Source organism: Lolium perenne, chromosome 1 (assembly GCF_019359855.2).
Source record: "Lolium perenne isolate Kyuss_39 chromosome 1, Kyuss_2.0, whole genome shotgun sequence".
NCBI classification, from domain to species: Eukaryota; Viridiplantae; Streptophyta; class Magnoliopsida; order Poales; family Poaceae; genus Lolium; species Lolium perenne.
In genome coordinates, this window is record NC_067244.2 from 124,397,455 (window position 1) to 124,417,692 (window position 20,238).

The 20,238-nt window shown below is 43.1% G+C and overlaps 2 protein-coding genes across 4 annotated transcripts; one reads left to right on the forward strand and one right to left on the reverse strand.

The window, feature by feature from the left end:
- Positions 1-302: 302 nt before the first annotated feature.
- LOC127300931 (UDP-galactose transporter 1) lies at positions 303-2,934 on the forward strand. The gene is made up of 5 exons (XM_051331128.2): positions 303-670; positions 1,390-1,639; positions 1,721-1,928; positions 2,079-2,310; positions 2,388-2,934. The coding sequence occupies exons 1-5, from the start codon at positions 557-559 to the stop codon at positions 2,610-2,612; spliced, it is 1,029 nt and encodes a 342-aa protein (XP_051187088.1). The 5' UTR covers positions 303-556; the 3' UTR covers positions 2,613-2,934.
- Positions 2,935-3,012: 78 nt separating this feature from the next.
- Positions 3,013-9,627, reverse strand: LOC127300913 (putative 1-phosphatidylinositol-3-phosphate 5-kinase FAB1D). Of its 3 annotated transcripts, XM_051331122.2 has the most exons (13): positions 9,343-9,627; positions 9,123-9,168; positions 8,889-8,966; positions 8,193-8,783; positions 7,979-8,123; positions 7,509-7,856; positions 6,501-7,310; positions 5,839-6,173; positions 5,593-5,719; positions 5,328-5,489; positions 4,015-5,229; positions 3,673-3,933; positions 3,013-3,588 (listed from the first exon to the last, which is right to left on the reverse strand). In XM_051331122.2, exons 3-13 carry the CDS (start codon positions 8,924-8,926, stop codon positions 3,232-3,234), a joined length of 4,389 nt encoding a protein of 1,462 aa, XP_051187082.1. In that variant the 5' UTR covers positions 8,927-8,966; positions 9,123-9,168; positions 9,343-9,627; the 3' UTR covers positions 3,013-3,231. The 3 variants fall into 3 exon arrangements, with proteins under 3 accessions (XP_051187082.1, XP_051187079.1, XP_051187078.1); XM_051331119.2 differs by lacking the exon at positions 9,123-9,168; XM_051331118.2 differs by having other exon boundaries at positions 8,889-9,168.
- Positions 9,628-20,238: the final 10,611 nt, after the last annotated feature.

The following is a 20,238-nucleotide window of genomic DNA, read 5'->3' on the forward strand; positions in this document are numbered from 1 at the left end:
GACACATTTGCCAGAACACACCACCAGCCCAAAAACGGAAAGTTTTGCACTTTTGCCTGTGATGACTGGTTTTGAAAACAAAGTGCAAACCTTTCCCTTATTAGCCAGGTGGTGTGTTCTGGCAAATGTGCCACAAAATTTTAATGGTACCTGGCAAAGACACAATCGAGCGGTGTGTTTCAGCAAATGCCAAAAAATAACGGTGTCCTGTAGCAAATTTTCCCAAAAAACTATTGCTGCACCAATCGATCAGTCGATCGCTCCATTTATATATGGCCAAAATCTTTTCTTTTTTCCTTTGGTTCTACACTAGTGAGAACCGGCAGCGGCAGCTCGGCTTCTTTGTACTCTTCTACGCGGCCGGCCCTTTTCCTTCCTCCTCCTCAACTCTCTCGCATCGCATCGCCAGCGATTTCCTCTCCTTTTCCTCCTCCTCCCCCTCCTCTCACGGCCACTCTCCGCCGGAGGTGAGGTTGGGTTTGCAGGAAGGAGGCGTCGGGCTTTCTCCCCGGCGCGCCTCCCAGCCCAGCCCAACAGAGGCAAGATTGGGACTGAGATGGAGGGAGGCGGCGGCGGCGGCGGGCTGGGCACGATGCGGGCGGTGCTGGCCATCCTGCAGTGGTGGGGATTCAACGTCACCGTCATCATCACCAACAAGTGGATCTTCCAGGTACCCTTTCCTTCCCATCTCGCCCCCTCGCGTCTCATCGTCGCTTGCCGTCCCCATTGCTCGCTCGGATCTCGTGATTCATACTTGCGTGTTAGGTTGGTTCTTTCTAGTACTAAACCTCGTCGTAGCTTGGTGAGTTTGAGTCGCTGTCACTCGCTAAGAAGGTGTCTCGCTCTGGTTCTGTAGTATTGTGACTTCAACTTGCTGCTGGGCCACATCCACTGATTTTTGGTTGGTCCGTACAATGATTAATTCAAGTGATCATAACGTGTACACACTGAACTATATGACTTGTGTTTCACTATGATTTGGTAATATTGGTCATTCAACTTGCTACTGGCCCATGTCTACTGATTTGGTAATATGTTTCTATTTAGTCCATACACTGATTAATTCAACTGGTCATAATGTGCACACAGTGTTCCACTTTGATTTGTAATATTGTTCCTTCAACTTGCTGCTGGCCCATATCCACTGATTTTTGGTATGTTTCATACACTGATTAATTCAATTTGATCATAATGTCCTGAATTCTGAATTTCTGACCCAGAACTACACGACTGTCCTGAATTGTGTGTGTGACCCAGAACAATGTGCCTGATTATACTGGATACATATAGCTAAAAATGAACTTATTATTCTGGGCGGCGTGCTAACCTTCTAGTCTCGTACACGGAGACAAACACGATTGACCATACGAGATAAAACCTTATGTGCAGAAACTGGACTTCAAGTTCCCTCTGACGGTCTCCTGCGTGCACTTCATCTGCTCCTCGATCGGGGCCTACATTGCGATCCACGTGCTCAAGGCGAAGCCACTCATCCAGGTCGAGCCGGAGGACCGCTGGAGGAGGATCTTCCCCATGTCGTTTGTATTCTGCATGAACATCGTGCTGGGGAACATCAGCCTGCGCTACATCCCGGTCTCCTTCATGCAGACCATCAAGTCATTCACTCCCGCCACCACAGGTACCGGCGTCAAGTCCATGCTCTTTCTGCCAGTGTTGGTGGCTGCTCTTTTCTGATAGAATTGGTCGTTTGGTTATGCAGTTATTCTGCAGTGGCTGGTTTGGAGCAAGCACTTCGAGTGGCGCATATGGGCTTCGCTTGTCCCTATTGTTGGGGGGATACTCCTAACTTCAATGACAGAGCTTAGTTTCAACATGTTTGGTTTCTGCGCTGCCATGGTTGGCTGCCTTGCCACCTCTACAAAGACCATCCTGGCAGAGTCCCTGCTCCATGGCTACAAATTTGACAGGTACATGCTAATCTTATGGTGTGCTCTAGTCGCTAAACAATCAATCTTCTTTCTCCCTAAAATGATATGTGGTCTTTAAGTTCGATGATGACAGAATTTACTTCTTACGGTAGTGTTACGACCAAGTTCAATCTATTCTTTTATTTGCAGCATTAACACAGTGTACTACATGGCACCCTTTGCTACCATGATACTGGCTCTACCAGCAATGCTGCTTGAAGGAGGCGGCGTAATCGACTGGTTCTACACACACGACTCGATTGTTTCTGCACTGGTTATCATCCTAGGCTCAGGGGTGCTTGCGTTTTGCCTTAACTTCTCCATCTTCTACGTGATCCATTCAACCACCGCAGTGACCTTCAATGTTGCTGGCAACCTTAAAGTAAGATCATTCTGAGTTATGTTTTCTTCCCGCAAGTTTCTCCTCTGTTTCTACTACTGAACACTGTGACGCTGCAGGTTGCTGTTGCAGTACTGGTGTCGTGGTTGATCTTCCGGAACCCGATCTCCCCCATGAATGCAATTGGATGCGCAATCACGCTCGTTGGCTGTACTTTCTATGGGTATGTGAGGCATCTGATCTCCCAACAGCAAGCTGCCGCCCCAGGGAGCCCAAGAACGAATTCGCCGAGAAGTCGGGTGGAGATGCTCCCCCTTGTAGGCGAGAAGCAAGACAAGGTTTAGCCGAATACTCTCATATCATATCCAAGAGGCATTCCATTTCGGCGGTTGATGGTACCACTACGATCTGGCATACAGATGCTACGTTGGGAGAAGCCAATGTCTGGTAGGGGCAATACTTTCTTGTGAGGCTGCTTATGTTGTATGTAGGCAAAACTATTAGTTTTGTGAGTTATTCTGATTCTCATAGGGTTGTCAGTTACTAGCTTAACTAAACCCTGGAGGATTCGTGATTACCACGGTGCTTTTGTTTTCTTGTTTTGCTTCCATATGTTTAGACCTTAGGTTGCTGGTATGAAAATCAATAGCATTACCATATTTATCATCTTGGCATAGCCATCCTGTTATACATTGTCTCCAATTAAATAAAACCAAGAACTCAACAAATGATGTGCAGATCACGTGATTTCAAATTGTCAATATACTGACTATGAATTGGACAAGTAACAAAAGCTGCGAGGGTACATGTATTTTGAACCTCATTTCCTCCAAAAAAATTGCCTAAAAGATGAATACTCTATAACTTTACAAGTGAAGTCAGACACTTATTCTCTGTACACTGCTTTGCAAAATAACTAAATACAAGCCAGAAAATGAACCGAATAAGAGCGAGAGAAGTTCTTCACTGAATAGAGCATGCTTCAGCTTGATGATGAGGCTTCTGGCTATCAATTTTCGACAAATTACAGTTGCCATGGGCACACGATTTACAGGTCCCAGAATGGTTCTTCGCTGTGCTCCAATCATCTGGAACTGTCAGGAAGTACTTGGTCATGAACTTCCTAAACCTTTTCTTATACTCTCGTGGTGAAATTACCGTTGGCGAAACATTCTTTGGCACCACGAGAGAAGTTTTTACCCATGTCTCCAATTGCTTGTCCCATGTGTATTGCCTCAAGTAATCAATGATGCCGAATACAAACTCATGGTTTTGTTTGTCCACTCCCACAAGTAGAGAGTAGTCCATAACATTAATTGACTGCAAGCATAATAATTTTGTTAATTTATGTTCTGATACAAATATGGGTGATTTACCCGTAGTTGAAGTAAAGTAAATACATACCGTAAGAAAAGATGTATCATTCCAGATCGCCCGCTGCAAGAGGTGTTTCGTTCTTCCTCCAATATAGATTGGAGAAACAGACATATCCTCGACAAAATTTTGATCCAAGTAAACAGTGTCACTGTCCCTTGAGTCAGCAATGTATCGAGAAAAAATTGCACCTTTGAGATCATATATCCGTGACACATTGTGTCCAAAGAGAAGATTTTCCATTACCATCAGATCAATCTTCACTTCCTTGCCATGTCTTATTTGCTTAACCTGAATTAGGACACTCACACTTTAAAACACAATAAACCGCAAAAGAAAATCTGGAAATAATGTTCCATTGATGTAGAATACCTGATAGATTCCTAAAATTTTGGCAAGGCAAGTTTGGCTGCCGGTATCAAGAGAGTGGTAAACATGCTTAAAGTAATCGGGGGCAACTTCTATGAAAGACTCAAACTCTGTCCTCTTTATTTGCTTGATGATGAACCTGCCATCCATTGTTTTTGCAAATAAAGCCTTACTTTTTCCGCCTTGAGCGTCCCATTTCTTGCACCGGCTCAAGGAAGCGATATATGCGAGCTCAGATGGACAAGATTTCTTTCTAAGAGTGTAGAACTGATTAGCATGTACACAGATGACTGAATATTTTCCCTTGAGAGCTGCTTTCCCATTGACATATATTTCCGGATGGAGAGAGGATGATAGAAGCGAGCTATCGTAGTTGTAGAGGTCGTCGGATGAAAAGCTTGCTTCAGAATCTGAAGATTCAATCGATGACCAGGATGCGGAAGGAGAAGAACCTTCAGATGAAAAGCTACAACTGTCCGATGCATGACTCTCAATGATAGAATCCAGTAAATGACGACGATCCTCGGATATGGCGAGAGCGCGGGAGATTATGCTGGATATCTCATCTTCTGATACAGACAAGACATTACCGCCTGGACCAACTGTGAACTTTGGAGAGCACACCTCTTCAGCAGATTGTTTGTGCAAGGAGGTCAGATGAGACGGAGAATAGCGGTTAACGAGCTCAAACTTTTCGGAACATCCAGCCTGAAGTTCCTGCCTGTAAGCCAATCTTAACTCAGAAAGTGGATTCCAAACCCATCTCTCCCTGTCTTCCCATTCAGACATTCTGAATTGTGGAATATGAAATGGCTCTTGCCTAACGGATATCGGATGTACAGTTGGACCATTGTCCTGCCCCTGCACATCCAAGCTATCCGATGTTCCAGATGATGGCATATCTGTGCTATCTTGTTCTTCATAGTGTACATCCTGAGGACTTGCCAATATCGCCCTTCGCAGTTGGCTGCTGGTACAGCCAGGAGTACCATCGGTCTCGACAGTTGCCATTCGGTCATGAGTAAGATCAACAGTCACCTTCATGCCATTACTCATTCTTTCTGTTCCAGCAGATTTACACAGCAGGAGTCGATGCAACCGACGGTCCCACACATATAGTTCAAGCAGAAGGTCCTGATAGAGCCAATTTACATCAAGAATCTCATGCACAGAAGACCTAGACATACCATGCAGATCAACAGCCTTCACCAGATAATCCTGCTTGATAATATCAATGGACTACCAGTAAAATAACAGTTCCAAAAAATCAAGGGTACATGATTGAAGTAATAGAAGAAAAGGGGCATGCAGTTTACCACAAACTCGGTCTTCTCTTTAATCAACATCTCTTTGAGCTGAGAGAACTCTTTAACAGGAAGTAATGCGCCGCAGCTAATCGCCACCTCAGGAAACTGATTCTCCGTGTGCTGTAGCATGCTTTCAACTTCACTGAAGAGGGTAACTCCTCTAGAAAGAACCTAAATGAACACAATGGAGGCATTAACGGATGCATTTTGAAGGCTAGTAGCGTACTAACGTAGCCCTGAGATGGCACAACTAATTAAATTAAACAGAACATACATTTCTCCCCTGTTGCTGGAACAACTCATGTGTAGAGGGATTATGGAACTCGAGGGTTTGTTGTGGCTTGCAGGCATTGTATATCTCGACTGATGAATATTGAAACATTGCAACTTTCGAGCCCAGCCTGAAGTTGACAGATCCCACACCAAAAGGAAGAAACTATGTTAACATCATTATTTTGCAAGAGAAAATCAACAACAAATATACACAAACATAATATAACTTCTTGAATCATTTGCCTACCCAAAAAAGCGTAGGCAGTCCCTGTTCACCAAATGCCCGCATATCGATAGCCTTCTAGCGGCAGAGTGGCTTGAAAAACTAAGTTCAAGGAACTTCCCAAACGATAGGTTACGTGCCTCAGTCGACATTAGCACCTTTTGAGATGCTTTAGATATCCCACTTTCATGCTCACATTTTAGACATCTAGTCCACATCCAAATATTTCCTTTGGACTCACCAGGCAAACGATGCCGAGGCAGCAAGCGCTTCACAAGAACGGTCAGATTTCCTTCACGGTGGGTGTAGGAGTACATGTGAGCCTCCGGAGGGTCTCCGCATGAGAAACAGCTTAGGTTCTGCCACATATAAATGTACACGACTCGTGAGCAGTTGAGCACATCCTTGGAATCAAACGGCAGACAAGCTCCTCTATGACTATCACACAAGGGCATGCTTGTCAGTACCAAAGTTATGCAGCTTACAGGGGGGCGTTCTAGGGAGCATAATACAAGACAATAAATCATTTTCTATTTGAACAAATGTGAGATCCTACTGATGCTTTTCGTTCTAAGTTATATAAAAAATAAAACAAAAGCAAAAGCAAAAGCAAAAGAAGATGACAAGCGGAATATAAAGTACTGATCATCTTATTTCTAAGTGGGATACTGTAACAATGATGGTACCTGATTCTGCAAAATGTCTTGCAAATATCGTCCTAAGGAGACATCAAAATTCCCATAATAGTTTATCCGAGACAGATGACTCTGCTCACAGACGACCTGTTTTGCGATGCATTGGCTGGACATCAAAATCAGTATGCTCTGAGGATCCAGTACATCATCAGCCTTGTTGATGTGTGAGGCTTTCTCTTCACTGTAAGCAGTGCTGTGCCGCTCCCCATTTTCCGATGCAACTGATAATTTCTCATGTTCTCCACCAGTTGGATGATCAGCCTCTATCATCTGTTCATTTGTTTTGGCACATACTTGTTTCTGGAAGTGTTTGAAATTTTCCATGTACTTACCAGAATCGGCCGGTCCATTGGTACTTACCCTGGCATCAAAACCTTCACTTTGTACTTCTTGATTGAGTTCAAGTCTTCCTTCTTTCTGATGATCAGCTGACTCCTGAGAAGTGACAGGTAGATAAATATTCTGATGGCGGAATATATCAATGAATCTTCCTGAGACTGATCGTATAATTTCTTCAGAGGGAGGTGCAGGATTTGAATCATAATGGATGGTTGTATCCTCCGTCAGCTCACTCAAGCAGCCATCTGTCGGTGACCATAAAGCATCTGAATTTGCATGACTAATTACTGATGGACATTCCCTCATACCGACATAGTTTGGAGTATCTGTATCATTCAAGAATGCCCTCTGATCTTCATAGAAAGATGTCTCAAGAACCAGGTGATACGCTGCAAATACCGTGTAGAGCATGACCTGCTTGACTTTCTTCAGTTCTTCGCTATTTGCTCCTCTTAGTAATATCTGCAGGAATATAAGTTATAAAGGCTGTGCAGATGATATACCCATTATTGTCAGCACAATGCAACCAAGCATATTAAAGAAGAATCATCTTGTTAGAGATAGAAATTTGGTTTTAAAGTTGATCAAATAGGTTCAACATGAATCTTATAATATGACATCAATGCACAATGGAGAAAAAATAAACGGACGAAAGCTTACCGTGCACCCCAACGGCTTGGGCAAGCCTTCCAAGAACATCAATGTTTTAGATGGCCTCTTCCCGCCTTCACCAGTACAGTTATGCTCCTCCACGACCTTTTCAATATGGAAGTAGTCGCACTGCTTCAACTTTGGCGTGTTTAGGATCTCTGAAACCGAGACTATGGGAGAGCCGGAGCAGAGAGAAATCCTCTGCAACCGGTTGAGCCTCATATCAAGCACTAGAGTGACACCATGGTTCAACAGGAGCTCCTGAATGTCACGGGAAACTGTTTTCTCTACCATAATAACATTTGGAGCGCATGTCTCCATCACTTGGCTAATAGCCTTTTCTAAATGGCCCTTTTCCTGATTAAAAAAAGACAGTGTTGGTGTTTGATCCATCGATATAAACCTTAAGTTGGAGTATTTCTCAAAACAGAGTACACAAATTCTGAATGGAAGAAAACTCAGTAGTATGTAGTTTGAACCTGTTCCATGGAATCAAATGATGAGAGCCCCACATCGGAATCCCCGAGGGCGCCTGTAAGCAGCAGCAGCTTGGGGTTGTGACACTTGGTCGGCATGTGCTTATGAGCCGCATACTTCTTGAATACCAAGCCATTGATCACCTCGCTGCGACGAGAGACAGACCCATTAATCTCGCCGTGACGATGATAATCTGGTTATGTTTAGGATATTTACCATTGTCTGCGGGTACCGGACGCAACGCGCTTGACCTTGACGTAGGACCCCGGGTCCATCTCGTTTCCGGCCTTGCCGTCGGGCTTAATAAGCAGGGCAGCTTCCCAGGACAGGGAGGTGACGATGTCGAGCCAGCTCTCGCCGCCGTCGTCTTCTCGGGGCAGTGAGATGCCGGCAGATGCTAGGAACCGGCTGGCCAGCATCTTGAGCTGCCTGTCCATGGCCTTGAGCATCGCCGTCTGCCGCTCCTCTCTTGGACTGGGGCTGGGGCTGGGGCTGGGCTCCGACTCACTGGAACTCGGCTGCCCCCAGTTCATACCATCATCGTTGTCATCGTCATCACTGTTTGTGTATGCACCCAACTGAGTCTCATCCTTGCTGTCGGCCGCCTCAGGCGGTATCCAGACGGCATCACCCTCCTCCATCTCGGTGAATTCAGTGGCACCGACTCTCTCGGCACCGTGAGAGTCATCACCATACCTGATCAAATTGTCGTCGACGAGCCTATCACTGGCGGTCTGGTACGCGGGCATAAGGTAAGGGACACCGTGCACGGCCTGACGGTTCCGGTTACCATCGACAATTCCCACCCTGCGGATACAGACACAAGTGGAGACACGTTAAGTACCTTGCCACCCACCAGTATGTATCTTGACACATAGATTTAGCAGCAGTATATACATGGGGAGGAAGTACCTGCTACTAGTGGTGTCGGTGCTGATCAGCATATTCATGGACGAATGACTCAGAGCTCACATGCTCTTGTTATTATACCTGCAGGATGTGGAATCAGATACCTCTGAATTCCTTCGCCTGTAAAAGAATAGCTGGATGCGAAATAGAGGAAACTGATCAATCGGCTCTGGCAGTGCAGCGGTGAACTGGTGATGCAGTTGAGATGAGATGAACCGATGAGGTTGAGGGATATACTCTATTCTGACACTACATTTGATGAATGTTCATTCATTCATTCAGACTGCAGCAGAAAAAGGGAACCCCAAATTAAATCAAACAATTTGTACTACTGCGCTAAATCCCAACAATGAATGCAAAGAAATAGAGAGAGCATCTAATACTCTGAAGTAGAGAAAAGGAGAAATGAAGACTGAAATGGGGATATCTGAACAAAAAAAGAAGAGAGGAAATTCACCTCGGATTCGGATTCCTTACTCCCTTGCAGAGTTGCAGTGGCCAAGGCAGATCAGACCGAAGCACTCGAGAAGCAAAAGGGGGGCTGCTCGGACCGAAGCACTAACAAATCAAAAGGGGGGGAACGAAGTGGAAGCCGCTGCCGGAGCTGGGAGCTAGCAGCGAGCAATGGAGCAACAGAACAGAAGAGAGGATGAAACAGAACAGAAGAGAGGATGCAGAAACAGAAGGGGGAAAGCATATAGGCTCGTAGCACCTACTCGTGTCGTCCTCTGCTCCTGTCTATTTATCGCACGCAACCAAATGATTTGAGTTCACAGGGCAGGAACTGGATTTTTTTTTTTGGGTACCATACTCCTATTTCGTCTTCTCCCTACGTCTAAGCCACATTTTCAACACACTTGTTTTGCGTGAAGTTTTCAGATTTATTGTTTACGCATATATGGGCGACACATTAATGCAATTTCAAAACGTCCATGTACAGGTGTAGCTAAACACGTTACATGACATGCATGGTGACACATCGACGACGCGCATCATGTTCCGCCCTGTCAACGTGTCCAGTTTAGCATACGGCGCTCAAGATCAAGAAGCAAACTCCACGGCTGGCTGAATTATTGTGCCCAGATTATGAGGCACCGCTTGGCTGCAATAGGTTGACGTTTTCTTCCATTATTACATAGATTACATAGATGACGTTTTTCGATAATGGATTACTACATCATTTAACTGATAAAACGAGGGAAATGATGATTAGCATGCACTCATTCCTCTCCTGAGTCCTGAATAAAGCATATGGTGCTCTCTGTTTTGTTTTGGTCCAATCAATACATTTCTAGGTGGCACGACGATGAGAAAAAAGTTGTAAGGCATGTATACCCACATGCATATACATACGATAGTGTATTCTCTCTCTAGCCCTAAATATTTGTTGTGGGTTCAATGAATCTAAACATATTTCAGCCTATACTTCACCTAAATCTATGACAAGTATTTAGTGCACGAGGAAGTACCTTTAACGGGGGTTGCTAGTTGCCTAGGTACGGTCGATTTTCACCCAGCCCACTGGTGCCATTTTGCGATCAAAGTGGTCGATTTTCACCCAGCCCACGGGTGCCATTTTGCGGTCAAGGTGCTAGATAGGAAGAGGAAGAGAGATGCACGTCGGGGAGGAGGGGTAGGGAGAGAACTACCATCGCCTGGACCCCCGCCACTAGCATCGTTCAAACCTCCAGCACCGGCTGAAACGCCGGCTATGCCACCAGTATCCACCGGGCACCGTCTTGCCAGCACGCCCTTTCCAATCCCACCCTACACTGGTCCATCGATGCCCCTGGACATTCCTCTAAGCCCCACCACCCCATTCATCTTTGGTGTCGGCAACTGGTAGTGCCCACCCTTTAAGTTCAGCGCCAGCACCTCCGCGCCCCTACCATAAACACTGAGTTTTATTCCTCGTCGTAGACTGATCCGTTGTGGCCAGACGCATTGTCCTTGCCTCCAACTCTATGTAGGCTCGTAGTTTTTGCCGCTACCATGGCTAGCTGCGTCGGCCCCCAACTCTGGCAAGGTGCAGCTCTCCCTTCGTTGACGAGGAAAGGCGAAGGAAATAAGGGAGAGCGGCGGCAGGACAATGCCGCAAGTGGAGTGTCCCTTCTGATCATATCTCTTCCTCCACCGCACATGACCTACATGTATTTTCATATTCTTTAAAAGCCGAGGGGTATGTTTTTCATAATTTTTTTAAAAAGTTCATATCACTAGTGGAAAACATGCCTAATATCGCGGGCCATAAGACCCTTTTGTCGCGGGCGGCCAGTCGCGACAACGGAGGCGCGACAAAAGGCCCAACCTTTTGTCGCGGGTCACTTACCACCCACGATATAAGGTCCACCACGTGGCAGCAGCGGGGCGCGCAGGGGATACCCCCTTTTGTCGCGGGTGGTAATACAACCCACGACAAAAGGCCCTCTACGTGGCGCGCGCAGAACGCTGCTGCTTTAGGGTTTGAGGGGTGCAGCCACCCCCCACCACCGCCCCCTTTTATTTCATTTTTTATTTTAGAATAAAATTTGCATATATTTGTATGCTACTACAAGCTGTACACGTTCATTTATTATATATAGATCGAACAAACAAATATTGGAAGCAAAAGTCTATTCGTAGAGTTCCCTTACATATACATGGAGCTCACGACTACCGGGACTAAAGCCCGTAGTCTATTCGAACTATTACATGGGGATCATTTGATGCGGCTATTTGGACTAAACAAGCCGTTGTCGTCTATTACTTCTCTCATCAGAAGTCCCGCCACTTCCTCCGTAATTCCTAGTAGGTGTTCGTGTGGTTAGAGCTTCTCCCGCATGAAGTCGACCTATATAGGAAAATGAGATGAATATGACTATATCAATCTTGATAACGAAATATTGACGATAATAAATTAAAGTTGTGAATGTTATTGCTTACGTTGAATCTATTATCGTTGTGCTTCTCAGTGGTTAATATGCTAATGAACTCGCAAACGTAGTATCCACATAGATTCGTCCCCTGTGGCTGCTGGACGCACGATACAAGAGTAAATGTTAGCTTCTCTGCGAAGTTACCCTGATTATTCTTCTTGAAAACTCTCCAAACCCTGGCAGGTAAAAGAATGATTAAATGAGTGGATAGTTAATTGATATCTCACAAAAGATATAGCGCGTGAATGATTGAAATTATCTTTGGAGCAACTTCTGCAAGGAACCCTTCCAGGCCTCTACTTAATGGGTCCCTTACTTCACTATTCCCTTATCAACTTGAATGTCTAGTAGAATCCAGTGGAAACTGCACATGTTTATATATATATACGTCATGAATTACACTTAACATCGAGTAAGAAAAATTGAATGTGCACAATAAATCAGTAAGACTCTCACCTGTAGTTGTAAGGAAACAGTATTGAATCACAGAAATGTTGCTCCCCTATAAATCTTAGTAGGTTTACCCCCGTTTCATCGGTTTTATCCCTTACCGGGTCATGATGTACTTTATCTGGGTCAACAAACCCAATATTGAACATCTTGCTTTGACTTGTTGGCCTCGGCCACAAGCAGAAAAGATTTCACGCCCTCTCTGAAAGCGGGATCACATCGGTTACCGTACATCCATGGATGACTCATCTGCATCATAAGTACAGTTATGTATCAGATGCAATCACCATGCTAAAATTAGTATTGTATGGACTATGTATACGAGAAAATAATTGCTAATTAACCTTTTAGGATCAAAAAGAGGAGAAATCTTATCAAATAAAATTAAGTGGCATCCTCACAAACATTTCATCAAACACCTCTTGTGCACATGAATACAAAAAGAGCTAGCATAAACCTCCACCTTTCACCACCAAGGAAAAAATATAGGGAGGTGGGGGGCTGGCTGTGTATATATAGGCCTGAACCTTTTGTTGCGGGCCGTACCACAACCCGCGACAAAAGGGGTGCCAGCAGGCCGCAGAAAGTCTCAAACCCCTTTTGTCGCGGGTCGTGGTACGGCCTGCGACAAAAGGCCCAGAGCCCTCCAGCTGGTTTCGGGGTGACGTGGCCAGGCCATTTGTCGCGGCTCCAGACGCGGCCGCGACAAAAGGCTTGGACGAAAGTCGTGTTTTCCACTAGTGTATATACAATTGTTTTCATTATTATTATAAGTACAATAGTAGTATTACTCCCTCCGTCCCATGAAAGATATCTTCTGATCGGAGATATCTTTCATAACACGAAAAGATTACGAAAATTTGAACATGGGAGCATATGCTCCTACTACACAGGAAAAACATTTCAAAATGTTAAAAATCTAAACAAAAAATTGACGTGTATATCTCGACATTATATGTGTGCACACTAAATTTCTCGGAAAAATGAGATTGTTTATGTCTTGTGTAAAAAAGACAAAGAAATGTCTCGTGCAAAGCTTTTTAAAGCATTGTATTTTGTCTTTTCTGCACACGGCACATACGCTATCATTTTTCCGCGAAACAACTTTCTTAACACATATGATGTCGAGATGCTCATGCCAATTTTTTGTTCGAAGTTTTTTGACATTTCCAACTGCGCTTAAAAGACATTTCAAAAACCGGGAGCGAGCATATGCTCCCGGCCTAAACGCCTCATCCGAAAGATTATTATTATTATTATTATTATTATTATTATTATTATTATTATTATTATACATACATACATACTTGGCAGTCCAGGTGTCCGGCTAAGCTATGTCTCATATCTACAAGCAAAGTAGAATGATTAGGTACAACAATAATGCCTACCCCAATTAATAAGAAATCTAGGGGTCATCGATCAATCAACATGGTTTTGACCAATAGATACGTCGAGTTGGACTGATCTTCACGCCACAAAAAATAATTTCCACTCTCCAACCAAATTTCTTAAATCCACAAACAACAAAAAATCACACTTACTCTCCATGTCATTTCAGAAAAGTCCAGTTTTGTCGTAACTGCATATATATAGTTGATAAGTTGAGCTCTGGTTAAATCTTATATCTCCTGTTAGCTCATATGATTTGTCCCTACTCTCTACACACGACAGTTATCACTTATCAGATAGATTAATTTTACGTCGAAAAAATAGATAAAGAAGATACAGAACTGTTTGAGGAATTAAGCCGGTCATGCTTGCGTGGATCTTTCAGCCTGCATCACGCATGATCCATGAACATCCGGGGTAAGATAGAATTTCAGTCATGTTAGAGATGGACAAGATGCATTCATAGACACATAGTCCAAATATTTATATGGGACAAAACTGTACGTGCACGCGGGAAGAAATTTGATGTGGCCGGCTGGTGGTGCATCCATCAATCCATTGGTTGTGAGTTAATTGTTTTTGTTTTGAGAAAAGATCCGCCGATCTGCCGATAATGATCCATGGTAGTAATCAAATAATAAAATAGAAATATAAATAGGTCCATAGACCACCTAACGACAACTACATGTATCGGCGTGAGCCGAAGGCAAGTCGTTGTCCTCGTCGCTCCATCATTGAAGCCTGACAAAGGCCTAATGGACCAACGCGCTACGGCAACAACCATCGTCAAAGATGAGACTCATAGATCAGAAGAGTCGCACATTAAACCACACAAACGAAAACCAAAATTGACTAGATCCGGAGATCCACGATACTCATAACTTCACGTGCCATTTGCCGGTGCTAGAGAGCGAGAATAGAGCAGAGATAACCTTATTCTAATTTTAAGATTTAACCGTCACCTCACTATTTATAAGAATACACCGGAAAAACACCTACATGTATGGTGATGCACTTTTGATCTTGGGTGCATATGTTACTGTCACCGGAAAAAATATTTTAAAATTTCAAACAAAAAAACATCACGTGTATATATCGACATTCTATGTGCGCATACCAAGCTTCGTGAAAAACCGGCCATTTTTATGTCCTACATAAAAAAGACAAGGAAATATCTTATGAAGAGCTTATTTTTAGCATCAAATTTTGCCTTTTTTACACATGACAAAAAAATATCAGTTTTTTTGTGAAATAACTTTGCGAACACATTAGACATTAAGATGTATGCGTGATAGTTTTGCCGATATTTTTAACATTTTATAATGTATTTAAAATTTATTTTAAAAATCAGAAGCATATGCTCATAGGTTAAAAAAAAACACCTTGCATGCATGCATCGATAAATCACGTCAGCTATCCGATATAATGCATCTGTCAAATCAACTAGAGAAACAAATGTAGGGCCGATGAATTAATCACGCAAAAAGACAAAATGTTGATCGAATTGGCTAGGTGGATTGACGGATGCTTTCATCCATGTCAGGTCACTTTGATCTGAACCGATCTACATGCTCTGCTGATAGATATGATCGATCTAGCCAGCTGAAAAAATAATACATTGTTGAAGAGAAAGTGCACTTCGATCTTCACAAGGGCAACTTTGAAAGAAACAAGATTGTAGGCTTGCGGTTGGTGCGAAAGAGTAAATCGAACATGTTGGCTCACCTTGGTCACTTCACTCTATTCAGAGAATCAGAGAAATGTACATCGAATCTCATTTGGACACACACACTCATTTGCTTTATGTAGTCGATACATATTTATTTTGGAACTTCACAACAAAATAATATTTATTTTGGATTAATTGTCCCCTTTTTTCGATGTGTGTCTTCGAAAGAGTATGAGATTGGCTTAATGCCGTGAATGATTGTATTGAGACTCCCGGACGAGTTATATAATAGTACTCGAAGGCAAAAGTACACTTTTGAACTAAAAGATCCAGTGAACTCATCTTAGTAACGCATGTACATGAATACTTGATCACAACATATTCTAACTTAGCGCACTAGATCTTACCTTAACCTAGGATCAAATCAATCACTAACACACACATGGATGAATAACAAAACATAGATGAATATATTATTGAGATCACAACCATGTTAAATTCTATAGTTACACAAATTGTGGAGTGAGAGATGTGGCATTCATGCAGATGGTGATCATGGTGGCGCGCACGGCCTAGGACCGATGCCCGTGGTGTGCCCCTTCTCCTCTTCCTTCAATGGTGCGGTGGTGGTGATGAAGGTCTATGGAAGCGGCACTGCGGCAGGGCTCCATCGTATGGAGATGTGAATGAGGTTGGTTCTTGTGGAGGCTCTCCCCTCCTTTTTATATGCCTAGGAGCAGAGGCAGGTCCAGAATTTTGAGGTATTCAAAATTATATAATATTTTGATTATGAATTAGTGATCACACATATCTCATATTTGAGTACAAACATGTGAAATATTGAATCACGAATATCTCATATTTTCTTGAGAAACCCTCATAATGAAGGTTATTTGTGCTTGAGAAACATATATATTAATTTACCAAAATAAGTTAATCAAGTATGTAAATTCTTACAAATTTCCAACAATTGAAGTTAACCTGAAAATGTAAGTGTAGAACAAACAATACTTGATTTTTTTATAACAATTAGTACATGAAAAAAGTTATCTAAAATATAAGGAATAAATTGCTATACATGGGGCTTGAACTCAGGACCCAATGAATAAAGGGTTCCATCCAACAATTTGTAGCACTGCAACATTCATGCCATAAGAGGGAAATTTTCATTTTTATATATTGCACCGAACATTTATATATGGGAAATTTAATTATATGCCCCTAGTTCCTTAGTTGTGCTCACTTTTCCCCGCGCTACAAACTTTTGCTTACTTTTCCCCACTTTCTTAGTTGAAACTCTTACAAATGCTAGCGGATGCTTGCCTTCTTGACCGTTAACTCTGACAGTGGGGCCGCATTGCGCTCTGTTGACACGTCACCCGTGGGCCGGACGAGTGGCTTTGCTTGGTGGGCCGTGTTTGTATTATTTAGACGGGCCTTTTAATGCATGCCCAGCTTTGGCAGCGATTGTGCCTGCTATGCATGCGATGCTCCCGCTCGATGTACATGGTCGCATGCATGCGCGCCGGCACGCACGCATCGCTGCTTCCCTGACCCGCCGCACCGAAATACTGCATCCATGCCGCACCGCTGTTTTTCTGCCGCGTCGCTGCTTCCCCGCCGCACACAGCCGTCAGAAGTGCACGCGCTCAAATCCATGGTTCGTCGTTTCACGCATTGAGTCATGCGCGCTCGCAGACACGCGCTGCTTCCCTGCCACCCGACGTGCACGTCCCCATGCAGTTGCTACGTAGTTTCACGTGTGCAGTCATGCACGTCACAGACTAGACGATGCACCCCTACCGCTAGACGTGCACGCGCTAGACTCATCGCATCGGTTCATGCACACATTGATGCAGTTGTTGTGGGGTGGTTCACGGATCTTCACGACCCCGTTTCCTCTCCCACAGCTATTTAAACCGCCACTCGTTTCTCTTTGTTGTACACATCCATCTCCATCTGCGCCTCATCGATCCCTTCTCTTCTTCCCCTAAAGCCAAAGGAACCAGTCGAAGAGAAGATGCAGTTCAACGCGCCGACATTCCGCCTGCCGCCTACCGTGCCGGAGAGGAGGTACCCGCCCGGCATCATCGTCAACCACGCGCTCCGTGTCTGGGCTATCTCACGTTGGAGGGGTCCTCGTCAGCTTGTCGAGGGCTTCCTTCGTGCGGGCTTTCACCACCTCTCGGCGGGCTCTCCGTCCATGTTCCGCATCGACGAGGATCGCCACCACGACACCGCTCCACTGATCGAGATCGTTGTCCACTTCACCAATAGGTTTGGCGCGTACTACCTGCTCGGCCAGGTATTTTGGTGTGAGTGCGAGTTCATCGCATTCACCACCTACAACATCTTCGTCGACTTCGAGAGCGTCTTCCCCACTAGGAACCGCATGCATAGCCTCCCCTGCTACCTCGGCGAGAACGGCGTGGAGGACGAGCAGTGAAGACGGCGGCGAAGACATCGGTGAAGTCGGCGGTGTTGTTGCCCTACCCTACCCTAGTTATGAAGTGTGAGTTTGGTGTGTGTGTGTGTGTTGCCCATGAGGCATCTATCTAGGTTTCCTGGCGTTCTATCTATCAGTATTGTTTTATGTAAGAACTAGGGGGAACTTGTATCCCCTTTTATTATTATTAATGTAAGTCGTGTGTTTTTATATCCGTTTGTGTTTTGTTTGTCCCAAGTTTAAACACGGAAAACTAACCAAACTCAATTAAAGATGAAGGGAACATATTGTACGTGGCTTATACTAGCTTGTGAGCAAGGAATAAAAAGAGGGATCTCATAAAAAGAAGGGAGAAAGGGAAAGAAATACCGTGCAAAAAGCACATACGATGAAGAGAAATCAGAAAAATCAACAAAGCTTTATTTCCTTGTGAATATGAAGGATCTAAATTAAAATCATATTTTTTGAAAAACAAATGTAGTAATAAATAGGGAGACTTCATTTTTACCCTATATATATGGAACTTGTCTTAATAACAAATATATACCTAATTTAGACAAGGTCGGAAAAAAATTGTTTATAAATATGGGCTATAACCCTAGCTTTCGAGCATGTTTCTAGCATATTTGTCATTCCGAATGGGTTACTTCGAAACATTAGACTTGAAATGTTCGATCAAATACATAGCACAGAGCAATGGACCTCATATGTTGGTTCAAATACCATAAAATGATGGGATCCCTAAAATGATGGTAAGTTATGATCCTTAATTTCGTTAACAAGGCAAAATACCGTTTAAAAAGCACATACGATGAACATAAATCACAAAAATCACCAAAGCTTCATTTTGTAGTGAATATGAAGGATATGCACTTACTTTTCCATTTTCATGTTTAAACCATGTTATTTGAAGATTTTGAATTAAAAGCATTTTTTTACAAAAACAAATTAATATTAATTCAATAAATAGGGAGACTTCTTTTTACCCTATATATATGGAACATTTGTTAATAAAAAATATATGCCTCATTTATACAAGGTCGATTTTTTTATATTACAAATAGGGCCTTTTACCCTAGCTTTCGAGCTCGTTTCTAGCATATTTCTCTTTCGGATTGATCACCTTCAAACAATGGACTTCAAATGTTAGATCAAATACATAGCACAGAGCTATGGACCACATATGTTGGTTCAACTTAAACTTTTGGCTCAAATTCAAATATTGGTTAAAATTAAAATTCAAATACAAATTTAATGAAAGCTTTTGGAATCCTGTACAAAGGAAATCACTAAAGTTTGATTGTCTAGTTGTGAACTTACTTTTTATTTTCATGTTTAAAACGTGTAGTAATATGAATATTAAATCCCTTCAATAAATAGGGAGACTTATATATATGGAACATGTCTTTGGGATCATAGAAAGAAAATCAATCAGATCAGAAACAAAAAAGAACAAAGTACTCGTTCAGAAACAGAAACAGAGCCATTGCATGTTTGTGGGCCTCATTTATCGTTCATTGGCCTATTGCAGGCTGATTCTTTTTGGCCTGCAAACTAATTTTTTTAGAATTTTTTGTCTGCGAGAGAGAAGAGATGAATTTGATGTATTTGTGCAGCATAGGTACTGCTTATTTGTAATGGCATTCTAGTTTTGTGATCAATAAAATCCAACATATTCTGAGATGAACTAACACTAAACTGCATAGATTCAGACATCAACAAACACAGTAGAAACAACATAATTTTCGGCGATGGTAAAGCTTCTATCCAAAACTCGATCAATTTTCTACAGAGTTATTTAGCTACCTTGCAGAAGTTAAAGAAATGAGAGCTTGTAGTGGATAGAAAAGGAAAAGGAAAAATAGACCAGAAGCAAATCATTGATGACAAGGTACAAAATGCGATGCAAGTGCAGGGGAAAAACTGGGAAAAACCACCCGATAGATGGATAAAATGCAATATCGATGCAAGTTTTTTAAAGGAAGAAAGGAATGGTGCCTGGGGTGTGGTTCTACGGGACCACATGGGTAACATTCTACTATCAGCTTGGGATGTCATCACTCACTGCCAATCAGCGGCAATGGGAGAAGCTATTGCATGCCTTGAAGGTTTCAGATTGGGAATTGCAAATTGTACTTCAAATCTTATCATTGAGACAGATTGTGCTTCAGTTTTGGAGTCCTTTAGAGAGGATTGTAGTGACCGATCTGAGGTGTGTTTCATAGCGAAGGAATTCAACTCGTTGAGACCACCAGATCGACAAATTGTCATCTCTAAAGTGAGCAGAAACTGTAATAACGTTGCTCATGGTTTATGCCAACTTAGTCGTAATGTGTTGTGTCGTGGAGTGTTACAAGGTGCGGTGCCGACCTGCGTGTCGAAAGCGGCCTTGGATGATTGTAATTTAAACAATGTTTTCTGATTAATACACAACACATTTTCAAAAAAAAAACATCTCTAACGAGAGATGACCATCAAGTAATA

Coding starts and splice junctions, on each gene's coding strand:
- LOC127300913 (XM_051331119.2), bottom strand. CDS start 8,926: ATGAATATGCTGATCAGCACCGACACCACTAGTAGCAG. Junction 8,784..8,888: donor ACCGACACCACTAGTAGCAG/GTACTTCCTCCC, acceptor CTGTATCCGCAG/GGTGGGAATTGTCGATGGTA. Junction 3,934..4,014: donor AAATTTTAGGAATCTATCAG/GTATTCTACATC, acceptor GTCCTAATTCAG/GTTAAGCAAATAAGACATGG.
- LOC127300931 (XM_051331128.2), top strand. CDS start 557: ATGGAGGGAGGCGGCGGCGGCGGCGGGCTGGGCACGATGCGGGCGGTG. Junction 1,640..1,720: donor ATTCACTCCCGCCACCACAG/GTACCGGCGTCA, acceptor TTGGTTATGCAG/TTATTCTGCAGTGGCTGGTT. Junction 2,311..2,387: donor ATGTTGCTGGCAACCTTAAA/GTAAGATCATTC, acceptor GTGACGCTGCAG/GTTGCTGTTGCAGTACTGGT.